The sequence below is a fragment of the Melanerpes formicivorus genome, unplaced genomic scaffold (assembly GCF_026170545.1).
Source record: "Melanerpes formicivorus ecotype bairdi unplaced genomic scaffold, bMelFor1.0.p_v2 SCAF_4, whole genome shotgun sequence".
Classification (NCBI taxonomy): domain Eukaryota; kingdom Metazoa; phylum Chordata; class Aves; order Piciformes; family Picidae; genus Melanerpes; species Melanerpes formicivorus.
In genome coordinates this window covers 17,631,676-17,648,333 of record NW_027142356.1, presented here as the reverse complement: position 1 = coordinate 17,648,333, position 16,658 = coordinate 17,631,676, and the positions used below count along the sequence as shown (strand labels likewise).

The window sequence follows — 16,658 nt, the reverse complement described above, 5'->3', positions numbered from 1 at the left end:
CAGATAATACCATTTGCATCTTTTGCTTTCTCTTCTGCTTTGCCAATCAGAATCTCATGATTAAAGAAACCCTTTGTCACAATTCAGTCAAGAAACCTCAGGCACCAAACTCGAGGCTGAAAGAGAGAACACTGGGAGAGTTTGAAATGAAATATTTACTTTTGTCTTTTCTTTTGAGGCCCTAGGAGCAACTGGAATAGATTAGGCTCCAGTTGTGTGGTATGTTTCTAGCCTGGCAAATCCACAGAGGAGTGCATGGATTTGGTAAACAAAAGCTCCACTATCAGTCTTTTTGGATCTGGGTTTAAATAACAAGAAGGCGTGTTTAACTATGATGTGGCCTGCCCCAGACAGTAAAGGCAGAGTTATACCTGTCAGAAATAGAGAATTTTTTGACACAGATCATATGGATCTTGAAACCAGTGTAGCCTTAATGTTTCAGAGTCAAAGCTGCAAGAGGTTGCAATCAACATCAGAGAAAAAACAATGGAATGCCTAAGGACCAATCCTGAGCCAGAGACCTGAAAATGAAGAAGGAATGAATGCTGACGGTCATCAAAGATGTTAGGATATAATTGAAAAGTGAATGCTGAACTAGAGCAATTTCTAGCTGTTATGCAGCTAACAAGTTAAAAACAAAGGTATGACTCAGATGCTCTTTATCACTTTTAGTACTGTATGATTGCATATGACTGGGGAAACTCAAAGGATGTCCCCATACTAGATATTCCCAGAATGAAAAATAAAACAAAACAATACAAACAAACAAAAAAAAATCCACCTAAAGTACTTCCAAATAAATTCCCAACACTGGAGTACGTATATACACATAGTTGCTTAGAGAAGAATAATAAAAGATTCAACCATTCAGATACACTGTCATTTCAGAAAGCATTCAACTTTCAAAAAGACCTGAAATGTAAAGTGTCTTATAATAATATCCCAGCACATATTTACACATATCTTAACTCCAGCCATTTGCCCAGACAGCTTGTCTACAGTTTATCTACCACACAAAAACCCTACTTTATTCTGTCTTATTTTTACCTGTTCGAACTGCATTGCGAGCCTGGTTGACAGTCATCTGTCCTGTCACATGCATAATGACCTTGGTTTGCGGACTAGTTTGGATATGTGCTGCTGAAACCACAGCTGTGGGTACTGTGCTGGAGTTCACTGCCACACCATTCCCCTGGAGCTTCTGCGATGTTCCACCAGCAGTGGAAGGGCTGACCATAGTCACCACTCGTCCCGTTTGGCCAGCAGTAGACATGGGAACTTTTGTTTGCGATGCACTTGTCCCTGTCCTGCCAAAATTAAAAGCAAAACACTAAAACACAACTGAAAAATGAGCTGGTTTGCTAAAACCTACAGCTCTTCTACTAGCCAAATTTAGTATTAAAGACAAAACCAGAATAATTCTGGACTTGAAACCAGATAAACTATTTATTTAGACACTTGTATGAAAATATACCTTGTAACTGGAGCCACATAATTTCCAGGAAAAACACCAATCTTGCTCGTGTGCATGGAAGTTCCCTTGAACCAGCCATCTTGACAGCGCTCAAACACTAGGAACATTTCTCCCTTCCGCAGTTCCAGTTCATCATCTTTTCGAGGAGTGTAAGGGTATATAGCAATATACCTGAAAGACAGGAAAGTAGGTGCAGTTGATAAACCTAAACCAATTTAAAACATCACTTGTGTTTTCTGGCAGAGAGTTAAGTCAGAGATGAGAAGGCATGGCAGAAAGGGTTATGTGTTAGTTGATCCAACATACTTAATAGTGTTACAGCACTATTAAGGGAAATGACCACTAAGGATGTTCTCCTAACTGTACTTGAATGTAACGTACAGTAGTTCTCGTAAGACTCTCCATTTTCTTAATTTAGTAGACTCCATTAAATAGGTGTTTTAGCAACTAGATATCCCAGCATATTCCACTTCTCTCCCCCTACACCTGCTTCCAGTATCTCTTACACCTTGTGCCAAGTTGGGTTTTTTGTGGGTTGTTTTCTTTTTTTGAGGGGTGGGGAGCACAAAGAACTTCTGTTAGTTGGGAGTGATAGATCCCTATCTGAAGGAGTTTTCAAATTGCAAAACTGGAATCTCCCTGTGGAACTGCAGTGCCAAAAAAATAAGAAAAAGGTATGTTACTAGAACTTGAAATCAACAGGTAAGGTAGCTATCAGCTCTTCCCTTGTAAAGTTTATCTCCTTTTTTTCCTTCTAAACAGCATTAATGCATCATTCAGTACATCTGTAATCATAGTGAATTAGCATTCTAATATACCACATTTTCTCAAAAAGAATATATTTTCCACAAGGTGGTCAATTAATGTAGAGGGGTAGCATAGCCCCTTTCTTGGAAAAGGACCCACAATTACTTGCAAAGCCAGTCCTTCCCACTCCCCCTTGTAACACTGAAGGTAAAAAAGTGGCTTTACAAAAACTTTACTTTGTCCAAATTCTCTCTTGCACACAGCAGCAATAGCATTAACTGCATGCTTCTCCTGTTTGCATTACATTTTTGTTCCTTGATGTCCAGACAGGAAACTTTGCATTACCTACGAAAATGCTTTGAAAGTAATATAGGTACCTGACAAAGCAAGTCCAAAATATGCATTAAAGGCAACATATGATGCACTAGCAACAAAAGGCTTCACTGGTACATGATTTAGGGGTGATCTACAAAGTCACATACTGAAGCTCTATAGGAAAGCAACTGATGTTCTTTAATTGGTGTTCATTAACTTCCCTTTTAGTCACATCATTCCAAATTTCATTAGCATCCTCACACAGAGCAACTCTTTGAAGGTGGAAGATAGGAATAAATGAGATGGGAACCTGATTAGCTACACTAAGCACAATAATCTGTAAGAAGCAGTGCTAAAATGCTTGACACCAAAGAAACAGTCCACATCCACATGCACCTGCTACACAAGAAGGGTGCTCTTTTGGAGTCGGAGGTAACCTGGTGGGAAGATAAAAATAAAGACACAGAACAAAAGTAATGATTCAAACATGTCTTATTAGATGGTTCAGCCACTCCAAGCTGCACACAAAGAAGTTTCCCAACAAAAAGATATGCTAGGGGAAGAGACCTTTGGAGATCATTTAGTCCAACCCCACTGCTAATGCAGGTATGCCTAGGTCAGGTTGCACAGAATCGCATCCAGGGGGATTTTTAAAATCTCCAGAGGAAGAGACTCTACCACCTCTCTGGACAAGGATTGGTAGGATCAGTCTTCTCCAGGCTAAGGAGCATTTGGTCTCTCAGCCTCTCCTCATAATCATGCTCCTGGTCCTTCACTGGACTCTATTCAGTAAATCCTTGAACTGTGGAGTCCAGAACTGGACACAATACTCCAGGTGTGGCCTCACTAGGGCACAGTAGAGGGGGAGGAGAACCCCCCTCATCCTGCTGGCCACACTCTTCATAATGCACCCCAAAATACTGTCAATCTTCTTGGCCAAAAGGGCACATTGCTAGGTCATGGTGAACTTGTAGCAGAACATGTTAATACACACAATATTTTCAGCCAGAAGGGTCACACACATGCGCTTGTATTACGAGTGTGAAGACACAATGTTAATTAGCAGCTTTCTGCCTTCATTCCAAATTGACATCTAATTAAGTGAACCATAAGTCTCTTCAGTCAAATTTCAATTGCAACTTAGACAAGCAATCTGACAATGACATGATAGTAAAACAGTCTAAATGAAATACTGCACTTCCTGTGTTTTGGTGCAAGAATACCCTTTTCACACCATATATAACACTGAAAAAATTCACTCCACTATTTGGTACTTGTAAGTTACACAGTATTCATCACTAACTCAAGGATTCATTCATCTTCATAGATTCATAGCATAGGTTGGGTTGAAAGAGACCTTAAAGATGATCTAGCTACAACCCCCATACCATGGGCAGGGACACATTCCACTAGACCAGGTTGCTCAAGGGCCTTGAACACCTCCATACAGGGGGCATCCAGAATCTCCTTGGGCAACCTGTTCCAGTGTCTCAGTACCCTCACTGTAAAGAATTTCTTTCTAATACCTAGTTTAAATCTACCCTCCTCAAGCTTAAATCCATTTCCTCTCATCCTACCTCTACAAGCCCTTGTAAAGAGTCCCTTACTGGCTTTCTTGTAGGCCTCCTTCAGGTACTGGAAAGTCGCTACAAGGTCTCCTCAGAGCCACATGTTCTCCAGGCTGAACAACGCCAGCTCTCACAGCCTGTCCCCACAAGGGAGATGCTCCAGCCCTCTGATCACCTTTGTGACTCTTCTCTGGACCTGCTTCAGCAGTTTGATGTCCTTATGCTGGGACCACCTTCTGTATAAGTGTATTTTTGAAGTGAGTCCTTTATAGACACAGCAGAAGCTGATTGTATTTCCTAAGACATAAAATAACTCTCAATATGAAGGCTATTTGGGGATATCACCTGTCAGTGTGGTTTTGATGGTTTTGTTCTGAGTTGCATGCTCGGCCTTCTGGGAATTCTAGGACAACACAGCCAGCTGGCATGATGCAAGTACATACAGAGTTACCAATCCCATTTCTGGTTCTGACTGGTGAAAAATTTCAGTTTTACTTACACACTTGGACGTGTCTGTGGTCGTAAATGTGCCATTTGTTCAGTTGATGCTGATGTAGGCCTTGCCATTACCCCTGCAGACTGAGGTCCAGAAGATGCTGAGGCAATGATTGCAGCAGACAAGAGAGGCGGTGGTGGAAGTGGGGGATTCATATTCTGATTTTATAACCAAAAAGAAAAAAAAGAAAAAAGGGCAACAGATGGTAAATATTGTTTGATGAGCTGAATCAGCTGCAAAAAGAAGTATGACATTATAGGGAATTGGGAAAACCAGCTTAGTTCAGTATTACTTTACCTACTTGTATGATATAACTGGAGAGTTATATTTTTCCATTTTAAAACCTTGAAGTCTCAGCAGCTAATTAAGCAAATGATAAGCAATTTCTCAGCATAAGAAAAAGGGAAAGCATTGTTCCTAATTACAGCATCTTTAGGTTAGGACTCAACACAAATTTAGAAGCCTTCCAGGAGGTACATTTTGCACCCTACTGCTGACTGTACTTCAAAACATGATTGTTTTTGTAATCTAGAGCTGAAACATAATACGCAACTCAGCAGCACTGCACCCAAAATCACCCCTTCTGGGGGAAATTTCCTTTTGATGTATGGGTTACAAAAGCAAGCACAATGTGAGACCATAGTCATTGAGCTATTGTTACCCCTTTCTCCTATTCTTCTAGTTCAAAAAGTTAGCTTTTGAAATTCAGTATTATCAAGATGGGTAATCTTTAACAAACACCCCAGTAAAAAGGCACAGTTCCTTTATAGGCAGATCGGAATGGACGTCCTGCCTACAGGCTTCTATGCCTTTTCATAATCAATGGAGCAATTGTTACCTTCTGTGCTGTAAAGCTCAGACAATTCTTTAGGGCCTCGTGTACTGACACTCCTGGGAAAAGTCCCTCACAAAAAGAGAACTTTTCCTTCCCCTTTTCCAAAAATAATTATTTGTGTTACAACACACTCAAAAAGAGTAATAAAAAACCTCCGACCTTTTACATGAAAGAGTGAATTCATTTCAACATGATCTTCAATTTAACACAACCCTTTAATGTTGAAACAAAACTCTAAATCACCGACACTTGAGGTTGAAAAACCACCTAATGAAAATATAAATCAACACAATGTCCTGAAGTACTGCCTGGATCATCCACTATGCCAGTTTATAAATGCACAGCATTACATTATCAATTTGGAAATGATGTAATTGAAAGTCATTTTAATTCCCCTCAAACAGCCTACTTCTCAAGGTGGAAAATAAGTTACACTGCATGATTATTACCTTGCTGCATTTGCTGAAAGTATTTATAAAAGGACAGCACTCTGAAATAGTCCTATGTTGTCAAAACACTGCAAAGAACTGCATGATGAAAAGCTTTCAAATCCAGAGAAAACTGATTAACTCTTCCAATTTTTCAGTCAAAATTATTATTCTTGAGCATGATACAAATGCATGGTTTATTGTGAAATTCTTCTGATTGGACATTAACAATCTCTTGAGACCAAATAGGCCTTCTGTATCTTAACACAAAGCAGACATGACATGCTGGAGAAACATCATTGTGAGCTCTGGTTGAGGTATTTGCAAGAACATCAGCTGCATTTTCTTCTGATTCTACCTCATCATCCATCCAGTATTTTTTTTTAAATACCAACATTTCTCTTCCAGCTGCTTTACAGCAGATGTTATTTCCCCCTCCAAGTCAGCTTCAACAAATGTCTTAGATTCTCATGTTCAACTTGAATTCAGCTAAGTTTTACGCAACCTGCCTAAAGAACATAAATTCAAATCTTTCTTTAGGCATCTAGATTTCTTTATACATGGTAGAAACTGTAAATCCAAATTAGGAGATGATTAGCTGTAAATCTTTATAATTAAACCTATTCATGCTCAACATCACGGTTGTCATGATTCCACACTTCCTGCACCTCTAAAGCTATAAATGCTGGGCACTGTATTTTATTCATTTCAATACACAATATACACAGAATTTTTAGCTGCAAGAAAAGCACCTTCACAGCTCTATTTTATTCTGCTTTATTCACGTTCTGCTCCCCTCCCTGTGTCTATTAGTATGGTAATGAAACCTGCAGTGAGCCACAGCCCAATTAAACTACTAAGCACTTGGCAAGTTCTTCGAAATTTAAATAAACTACCCGATAGGCTTTAGAGGACTAATGCTCCTCGGCTTCCACTGCTACAACTTGATAAAATAAACCCAAATGCTCTAGCCAAGTTTTCAACAGTTTTCTGGCATATAACCATTATTCTAGCTATTGCAAAAAAACACCTGCCTCCAGACCACAAGATAGTTTTGATGGTTTCCATAGTTAATATTGTGAAAGAATATATGCAAACCTCACGATTTACTAAAATATGCTTATACAATTAATTATTTTTATTTCACATAGTTGAGGTATAAAACCTAAATGTTTCTGCAACTGCTTTTCAGATAAGTACAGTTTCAAGCATATAAAACCACAAATAAGTTATTTATTTACTTTTAAACTGAAAGATGAAACAGTTTGTCATTTGATAATTTATGTAAAGTCTTCAAATAGTACCTGTACTCATGCTCTAGAAATGCATACATGTTGCTGAGTTTAATTAGGCTGCATTCCCATACCAGTCAACTGAAGATCAATAATTGGCTCACCCTAAGAGTTAGAAAAGGCACAGCAATGGGGAAAAACAAAGAGTTCATTCTGTCTTTACTCCCACAAGATGTAGGAAAAAAACTATGACTTGCAAAATCCCGAGGACTAACAGATTATAGCTCATGTTTAACAAAATTCCTAAACTATAAATAAATGCTGTAAAGAACAGGCCTCTCATATGAACCCTTATCATTTCTCTCAGCTGCTTCCTCTTCCCAGCAGAAGTTGAACATTTGTTTATTAGAACTCCAACAGTATTTCTTTAAATGTCCTCCTTACTGAATTAGCAGGAACTACATGAAGGGCAACTAAATGTCATCATGATACTACCAACCTCACAACTTTGGCCTCATTAATAATTCAGACTACCCTTTATACTGTAACACAGAGGGTCTCCATTATTTTTTCTTTCCTTTTTTTCATGTGTGGACCAGAAAACACAAGTAGGGAAAAAAATGGATATTTTAATAATCCAAATATAGCCCATGTATTTCTGCTAGTTAAATGCACGTATCAAGACACCATTACATTTCAGAGTCAACATATCCAATCTGCAGAAGTAGCAATACGGATAACTAGGTTGATTGCAGTCCAAAATACTTTTAACTTCTTAAGAGACCACAAAGGCAGAATGAGAGGAAGGTAAGTTTTATGTTGCTATTATATTCTGTTTTCTTTCTGCTGCTTTTGAATGTTCCCCTACCTTTGCTGTGGTGTATTTAATCTATTTTTTCCATATCATGGTTCAAATTACATACTTATTTAAGAGCCTTTTTAAGTAAAGGCTATGGTAACTAGATCTTCTCCATTAGATAATTACCTTATAAATTACATCCAAGAATTTCCTCCCAAGTAAATGAGTCTTACATAATTTTAAGTACACATTTTCGCCCAACAACTACTGAACTTGACATCAGCTATCTATATTTTATGAAGAACTTCAAGTAACACAAACCACCTACAAGGTTCAAAAATGCCAGTGGCCAAAAAGCGCAAACCAATCAATTCCCCCACTAAGGGCAAAGTTGCAGTTTGAAGTTTCAGAGAACAATGTAAGCGATAATATCATAGTCATGAGTCTCAGGTGCGAGAAGATTGTCTTAGTTCAGAGATTCTTCCATTTCAAAGAATCAGACTTTAAAATGAGAATTAATGCTGCTAGCTAATGAACTAGCCTAAGGAACTGCTGCTGTAAAATAAAACCTTTAAATAAATTACCAGGTTTTCTGAACACAAATTAGTATTTTCTTGAGTGATACAAGCAGCAGATAGAGTATTTGGTCACTTGGCAAAAGCATGTCCATTCCCAGGTCTTATTTGTGTCAATATTGACCACCAGTTTGCAAATTACTTGCTTCATACAATGGCTGGTAATACACTGCCTCTACAAAATATGATTACAGACAAAATAAATTAACACAACTGACATTTTTTGAACTACAGGAACACTTCCCAAAATAACATGGCAAACTAAAATGTGATCCTATACATGCATCAGATGAAAAACTCACAGGTTCCTTTGGACTGGGAATTAATCTCAATTGTTTTAAAGAAACTTGCTACCCAGGACAGCTCAAAATATCTCCTCTTAACAACACAAAAAGAACATACTAGCTTTTCTTTGCTCAGAATCAGGACAGATAAATGTAACAAAGATGAATAAATTCAGGATTGTAATAAATATATACTTCTCTTCACTGATGGGATATTACACTCATTCTCTGATTTCTTCTTTTACCCTTAATCTGAGCTTGCCATGAAGTAAAAGCTGCATAAAGAGCTTGATCTCAATGAACAGTCAATTACTTTAAATAGTGTTGTCAGTTACTTCAAGTAGTGTTATAAACACCAAAATGATTGACAAGAAGAAGATTCAATTAAACTATCTTGATGCTAAAGAGAAACTCTCCCTCCTTCAATCTAACTTCTTTGTCATTTGCTTAGTGTTCAAAAATGAAGAAAAAAGTTAGAGGGAGAAACAGGTGTTTATACTTACAAAGACAAAAAATACAAAAGGACTCAAGCTAACTATTCTGATATATGACGCAGTACAATTAAAATGAATGCTCAGAATGTCAGGCAGGTATTTCCAAGAAGGGAAACATCCTGAGAGAGAAGAACATCACTTTCTGTCTTGACCTGTCAAAAGCATTATTTTTAAAATTAAACCAAGAGTTTATCAAACAAAGGAAAGTGGACACAAAAGACACACTTTGCAGTCTATGACTATAAGCTGCATCATCATCTAGTATCATCTATAATAAAAGAACAGATGAGAAACCTCACTGTAGCCTGAGCTACAGCTTGTATTTTAGTCATGCTAAAAAAAAATTGTCAGGAAGAAGCAGAAAATTATGTACAGAAGGTTACTGACTTTTGAAGAAGGTGGCAGACAATAATTCAGATTCTGAATGGAAATTATATGCCTAATTGGAAACATAATCAAGAACACGGTTACCACAAAGGGAAGGTAGCACTCCGGGATACAAGACAATCATGTGGCAGGAGTTTCACTCCATGCTGCATTTAGCACTGTAATTTAATTCCTGTGGGTACCAATGGTGAGACTGCTTTTGAACAAGCTTACGCAACTGAAGCACCCAAGGTGGCTTAATGACTTTGCAAGAGCACCAAAATAAAGAATTTTTCCATGCTGGCATCAAAAAAAGAACTACTGATTCTTAGTAACAAACAAAAGTGTTTGTTGCTGAGAGGGAAAAAAAAAAAAAGGTAGCCAAATTCCGATAGGACTTTTGAAATTATGCTTTGAGTTCTGCCCACCCCATCCTCTCTCAAACGCAGCTCAGCCACAAATCAAATCAATTATTCAGTGTTTGCAGAATGTATTTTAGCTACACTTGTGTTATGCCTAACAGCACAAATGATACCAAACCCAATTTTGTTTGCTCAGTTCTCTTTTATCCTGAAGGACAGGATAAAAGAATTATAAAAGATAACCTGGATTAATACACAAGCAGCTAATTATTTCTACGGTTAGATGTATACCTCGTGAGCCAACAATGTGCCCTTGTGACAAAGAAGGATAATGGTATCCTGGGCTTCATTAGGAGCAGTCTTCCTAGCAGACTAAGGCAGGTGATCCTTCCCCTCTCCTCAGCACTGATAAGACCAAACCTTGAGTACAGTGTCCAGTTCATGGCTCCCCAGTGCAAAAGAGATCTGGACATACTGAAGAGTCCAGCAAAGGGCCATGAAGATAATAAAGGGAATGGAGCATCTCTCCTAAGGAAAGACCGAGAGAATTGGGACTGTTCAGCCTGCAGAAGGCTCAGGGGATCTCATCAATGTGCATGAATACATAAAGGGTATGTACAAAGCGGTGATCCATGAAACACAAACTGAAACACAGGGCTGTCATTCTGAAAATCTGGAACTGTTTTTCACTGTGAGGGCAACTGAGCACTGGCACAAGTTTCCCAGAGTTGTGGAGCTCACATGATACCATTCTGGCAACTGGCTCTAGGTGGCCCTGGGTGAGCAGGGAAGTTAGACCTCCAAAGGTCCGTTCCAACCTCAACCACTCTATGACATTAAAATACGAATCTAAATATTAAGTGATTATTAAGTGGTTCCAGATTAGTATAAATTTAAGAGCAGGATTGCACAGCTGATCCACAGACTGCTTTCCAGCAGGTTAGCTCCTAACCTAATGGTATATGGGGTTATTCCCACCCCACGTGCTTGGCTCCACACCTGCCCTGGATAAATTGGCATTGGGTTCTTCTCCACCAACTCTCCAGGTCTTCCTGAATGGGAACATAGCCTTCTGGTGTGCAGCAGATAATTCAGAAAATGACAGCACCATAATTTTAAGGACTAAAGAATATTAAGAGCCTCAATGAAAGTTGTCAAAATGCAACCTCTCATCTGCAACAAAACCAAATCTAAACATTTACTTAACGAAAGTTGATAATAAAAGACAGACAAGTCTGCCTTCAATTTTACAAACAAATATTCAAAATGATCCAAGTGCCAAAAGTTCAAAGCAAACCCAGATAAATTTAGCAGCAAGGCTATTCACTGTCTTTTACTTGCTTTAAAGACTTGTAAGGATAATTAGGCACCTAAATGGGATTTTTTTTGGGGGGGGGGGGGATTTTTTTCAGGTTGTTTTGTTCTGTAACTAAGCAGGTATTTAATATTGAACTGTGCCCCCCCCCAAAGCTTAGGGGCACAACTTTTAGACTCGATACAAGAATTAAAATTTTGATAATTCCTATGATAAATTCCCTCGAAGATCTCTGAATTGTTATCCACAATTTTTACTGCAGACAGGCTCTGATAAGCACAGTATGATATAGGACATTCCAAAGCTTCTACAATACAAGCATGGCAAAAGAAAGATTTTCAGTTGCTCTTGTAATGAAACCCTGGTCTTTCTGAATGTCATTTTCCTTGTCCAAAGGAAACAGCAATGAAACAGATCCTTCCTTTAAAAGATGGCCATCTACAACAGTTTATCATACTGATCTCCAAGAATCTAACTTAGACATGCTAGGTATGTTCTTTATCTGTCAGTTATAGACACAATTTAATCTTATTAGGAGAAAGCAGGGGTTTGAAAATTATTTCAAAGTACCTTTATAACCTTAAGTAAGACAGAAATATCTGCCAGTTGTAGATATAAATTGACATCATAAACCCCTTCCAAATCACTGTATTGGAACTCAGGAGGAAAAAAGACCATATAGAGCAAAGATAAATGGGAAGGATGAGTTTTTTTAAACCGTACTTACACCAAGAGCAGCTTGGTAGTTAACTTCTGATGGGAAGGTAAATGAAGGTCCTGTTGTGACTGGGCTGCTAGGGGGTGGAGTCACTATCAGCCCTGTAGTACCAATATGAACCTGTCAAAGTCAAAAACAAAACCAGAGGGTCACTTCTGAGTAGTTTAATAAGAGCTGGTTTTAACACAGCTGTAAGCTTCATGGTCAAAATCACCGGTACTAGCTCATGTAAAGTGATACCAACACTTCTTAGTCTCCATTACTATCTCTTGTCCCAAAACTTAATCTATATGCGAAACAGACAATTGTTCACAAACTATTGTAGCTTCCAACTAAAATCTTTGAAGCAACAGATTAACAAATAAATAAAGACAAATAAATGTTTCTACTTGTCACAACCAAATCAGTATCATAGATTTCTGAAATGCACTTAATTTTCAAGTTGCATTCAACTTTATTTGCATGTGCTTTATTAATATCCAATATTATACTCCACTTAGGGAGGAAAAAAAAACAATAGATTAAATCACTTCATTTTCTGGTTTCCACAGTTTAACTAAAATCTTTGAGGCACTTAAGAAATTAACAGCTGTGAAAAAATAAAATTAGCTTACAATACCAAAAATATTTGTTATCAATGCATAGAATGTTTTCCTTAAATGTTCTCATCTTGGAAAATAAACATTACATAACTGTTATGTTAATATTAGCTACATATAACTAATAATTTGAGATAAGTAATCTGACAAGATCAGAGGCCTTTATAATTATTTTAAAAATTGCACACAGGATTTAGATTCCATTTCACATAAATACCTGAGAAGGGGCACTACAGGATAGTCCTGTCAGCTCGCTTATGCGGGCTGCTGCGGTTGGGTTGCTGGAGCTGATGAGGACAGGAGGACTGATTTCCATTGAATGGCGATTCTGAGAAGACTGTGAAGACTTGTTGGACATAGTGAGGGAGGTAAAGGAGTGCCTTTTTTTGGTGTTTTTCTTAGTGTCAGTGTGCTTCTGGGTTGAATTGTTGTGGGCTGCCCCAGAGGTGCCTTCTCCAGAGTCAGCAGCAGAACCTGAGGCCTTATCCAATTCTATCAGCTGTTTGGCTGCTGTGTTAAACTACAAAAGATAGTCACACATTAGTATTTATTTATTCATAAAAATCACCTGAATATAACAACAACAACTAATAAAAATACCTATTTTTCCTGTTATTCATAATGGAAGTTAAACCATGCAATTTAAAACTGCAATATACTGACCTACTCTACAAATTAGTCATTACACAGTGACAAGTTTTTCACTGAAAACTCAACACTTATTGCTGGGGTGGCATGGGCTACGCATCAGAAGTAAAATTTCAGTCAAGAAAGCACCCTGTGCTCTTGCCCAGGCATAGATGAACTCAGCAATATCTGCTGCCTATGTTATCTAGAAGCCAAACTAAATCAGAGTGGTCTTTGACCTTGTCATCTAAAAATACCTGTATTACAAAATTTCTTGAATGTTCATTTCATTTGAAGCCTTGTTTTGTTGGCATGACATTAGCCTACACCTTTGCACATGGGCTCTTGAAGACATTCCTTCTGGTATTGCTTGCTATTTTACTGAATGAGAGCAATTACTGAACCTACAGTAATTTAATTTTCCTTCCTGATCATATTGGGCATGGATCATATGGACAAAATAATTTTGTACCCCTTTTATAGTACAGAAAACATAGCCATACAGCTTTTTCCAATTAACTTGCAAGTTCATTATTCAGATAAGTTTTAAATTTATTTCTTAGATTTTAAATTTCTCTGAGAGAACATAGTTTTAACAGAACTGCAAAAACAAGGTTATTTTATCACAGAACACAGATGTGAAGTTGCATGCCTTCACCAGTGGAACTGCTAGCAACCATTCAAGGTCACCATGGGAATGCTGTGAGGTGTTTCAATGCAGCATTCATTCCTTTCGGCAACAAATGCCCTTTATCTATTCCCACATTTCTATGCCGGTTGTTTTTCTGAACAGATGTATTTGGGAACAAAAGCTTTTTTACCTCACTCTTACATTCACAATTACTTGTTTTTCCCATTTGACAAAATCTTTGCTGTGAGAGGCAGCCTCAAATCCAATTCTGCTTCACACCAAACCCCAGGGAACAGAACAACCTCCCAAAAGGGGCAAGACAGAAGCGTCCATTTGCATCCCATCAGGCTGACATTATTTTCTCCTGACATTTTGATTGAAAAGTGATTATTTTATCTAATTTTTTTTTTTTGGATGTTCATATTTTTTCAGTTGTTCTGTACAAATGCTGAATAACCTGTAAAAATGTAAATACTCTGCACATTTGGAGTGTGTTTACAAAGCGTTAAACCACATCAAAACGTCAAATTTGAAGTGCCTTCTAAGAAATGTGTATTTTACCCAAAACTGTATTGTACATGGAAGAATTTTAATAAAATCTCTTTAGATCTGATCCATCTTTCGTTTTTTGGAACAGAGATAAACGTAAGTGCTATGAACTTAAATATACAATTTCTAGACTAGCTACATTTTATCACTGTACAAGAACCTGGTTGACCTGCTTTTAAAGCAATTCCATCTGTGCAAAGTCTAGTAATTTAGATGTATTAAGCAGGACTTACTGTAGCTAAACTAGAGGGTTTGTTTGGTTTTAGCACATTTCAGGAAATGAAATTCTATTTTTTGCAATGTTTGCATTATTTATTTTTCATTTACAGACAGAAATAATTATTTCACAGTGCTGTGTCTATAGATAAAGAGTTAATGTTTTCTTAGCCAGTTAACTATAAAACTATAGTTTAAAACCAACAGGTATTAAAATGTTATCTCAAAATGTTTTGTCCTAGGTTTTATTATTACCACAAATTTAATAAGCGAAAGCCATACAAAAGAATAGAGCAGACTAGCAAACATATAATCATAAAATGTTCCTTCAGGTTAGAAGTTGTCCTCAAATATAATCAGTTTTTCATGGCCTTCAATATATCTAAAATTTTATCCTTTATTGTCATTGTACGAGAAATATAGCTAGTACCAGAACTAAACTAAAGAATAAACATCACAGCACACAGACTACACGAATTTTATGTTAATGACTTCCAGAAAATCTCCAGCAAATGCAGCTACTAATGCACAATTTAAATGCATGTGGATTAATACACACAAGGCAAAGATATTTCTGTCATTATGACAAAAATGATTACAGGATTGGGAAGCAACTAAAAATGTCATATATGAAATACATTAAAAACAGTAATTACTTCTCACCTTTGATGTCTTTAATAATACCATAGGTACGACTGGGTTGATATATAATTGTATCAACTGTCTGTGTATTTTTCAGAACAATATAGATATGTTTATCTCAGGAAAGAGCTGTTTTGAAATTCAAGTTGATAATTTTCTGCACCTCTTACTGCTCTTCACCACAGCATGTTTCAGCATAGTATATACCGAGAAAAAACCCCACATCTATCTGATCTGAAGTATCTCTTTGGGTATTATTTCTTGTTCTAGATTTCCCATATCATTTTAGTGGGGATTTTTCCATCTACACATAAAAATCAGCATATACATATTTTCCCTTTAAAAATAATAAATGCTATGTTGGTTGAACATAGTCATTAGAAAAAGGCATCTCATCAGAGCATTCACGACCTGAACTAATAAAACCTAATTTGATCCTTAGCACAGTTATGCTTTTCCTCTAGGTCTTGAGGTACATATTTCTCATTCCATAGGTATGTGAAAATGTTTTCATCATTTTGAGTCATTCAAACAAAATTTTGTCAGTGTAAGACGTGTGGTCCATAGCATCTGTATCTTTCTGCAAAGCAAATGTGAACATTGCTGCAGCTGCACATGCTGTTCTGAATCACCTAGGTCTTTCTATAGAGAAGACAGAGCTTTCAACCCAAACTTTAATAAAATGCTGAGGAAAGTTTCTCAACTGCTACTTCTCACTGTAAATTGTCATATCATATATGTGAAATGCAAAAGAGATACAAAAGATTTCTATATAAGGGTCTGCTGGATGCAGAAGTCAATGCTTTAGATGCTTAAATAACAGCCTGTGTTCTTTGACTTTCTAATTGCACTAATTTGGTTTTGAGAGCCAGGTATCAGAGCCAGTGCAAAGCTAACTATTTCTTTGATTTGCTGACTGCTTTCATTCTGTGCTCATGCAGTTTGTGACTGATTGTGTGACTCTAGTATTAACAGAAAAACACAGTGAATGCCTCCAAGCACTATCATTCCAATTCCATTCATTGAAAATAGGTATTAAATAGCTGAATAAAAATCACTGGTTAAGCTGCTGAGGGCATTAACATTTCCAAACTAAGCACACAGATCTTATATTATTTTAGGTCTATTGAGGTCTATTTCTATCTCTGGTTATTTTAGGTCCAAGATTATTATATCTCAGTTTATCACCACTACTATTATTTCTTCTTTTAGAAAATTCAATACATAGTAGGCACAGCCTCATGGATGGTCAAACTTTACTCACCTCAACATAAGAAATTGGAAAAATTCCTATCTTGTCAGCCAGCATTCCTTCTGCCCAGTTTTCATCCACACGGCGAATTACAGTCAGAACATCATCCTGTGTGAACACGCAGCAATTATGTC

The 16,658-nt window shown here is 37.3% G+C and overlaps 1 protein-coding gene across 2 annotated transcripts in view; it reads right to left on the bottom strand.

Moving 5' to 3' along the window:
- The window catches only part of SH3RF1 (SH3 domain containing ring finger 1), an 82,280-nt gene that overhangs the window by 13,826 nt on the left and 51,796 nt on the right, over positions 1-16,658 (bottom strand). For both annotated transcript variants that reach the window (XM_068137123.1, XM_068137124.1), the window contains exons 4-9: positions 16,537-16,632; positions 12,825-13,127; positions 12,018-12,128; positions 4,604-4,758; positions 1,475-1,645; positions 1,048-1,307 (exon numbers count right to left, since the gene is read on the bottom strand). In XM_068137123.1, coding sequence (XP_067993224.1) covers positions 1,048-1,307; positions 1,475-1,645; positions 4,604-4,758; positions 12,018-12,128; positions 12,825-13,127; positions 16,537-16,632 — 1,096 coding nt within the window. The remainder of the gene's footprint in view (positions 1-1,047; positions 1,308-1,474; positions 1,646-4,603; positions 4,759-12,017; positions 12,129-12,824; positions 13,128-16,536; positions 16,633-16,658) is intronic.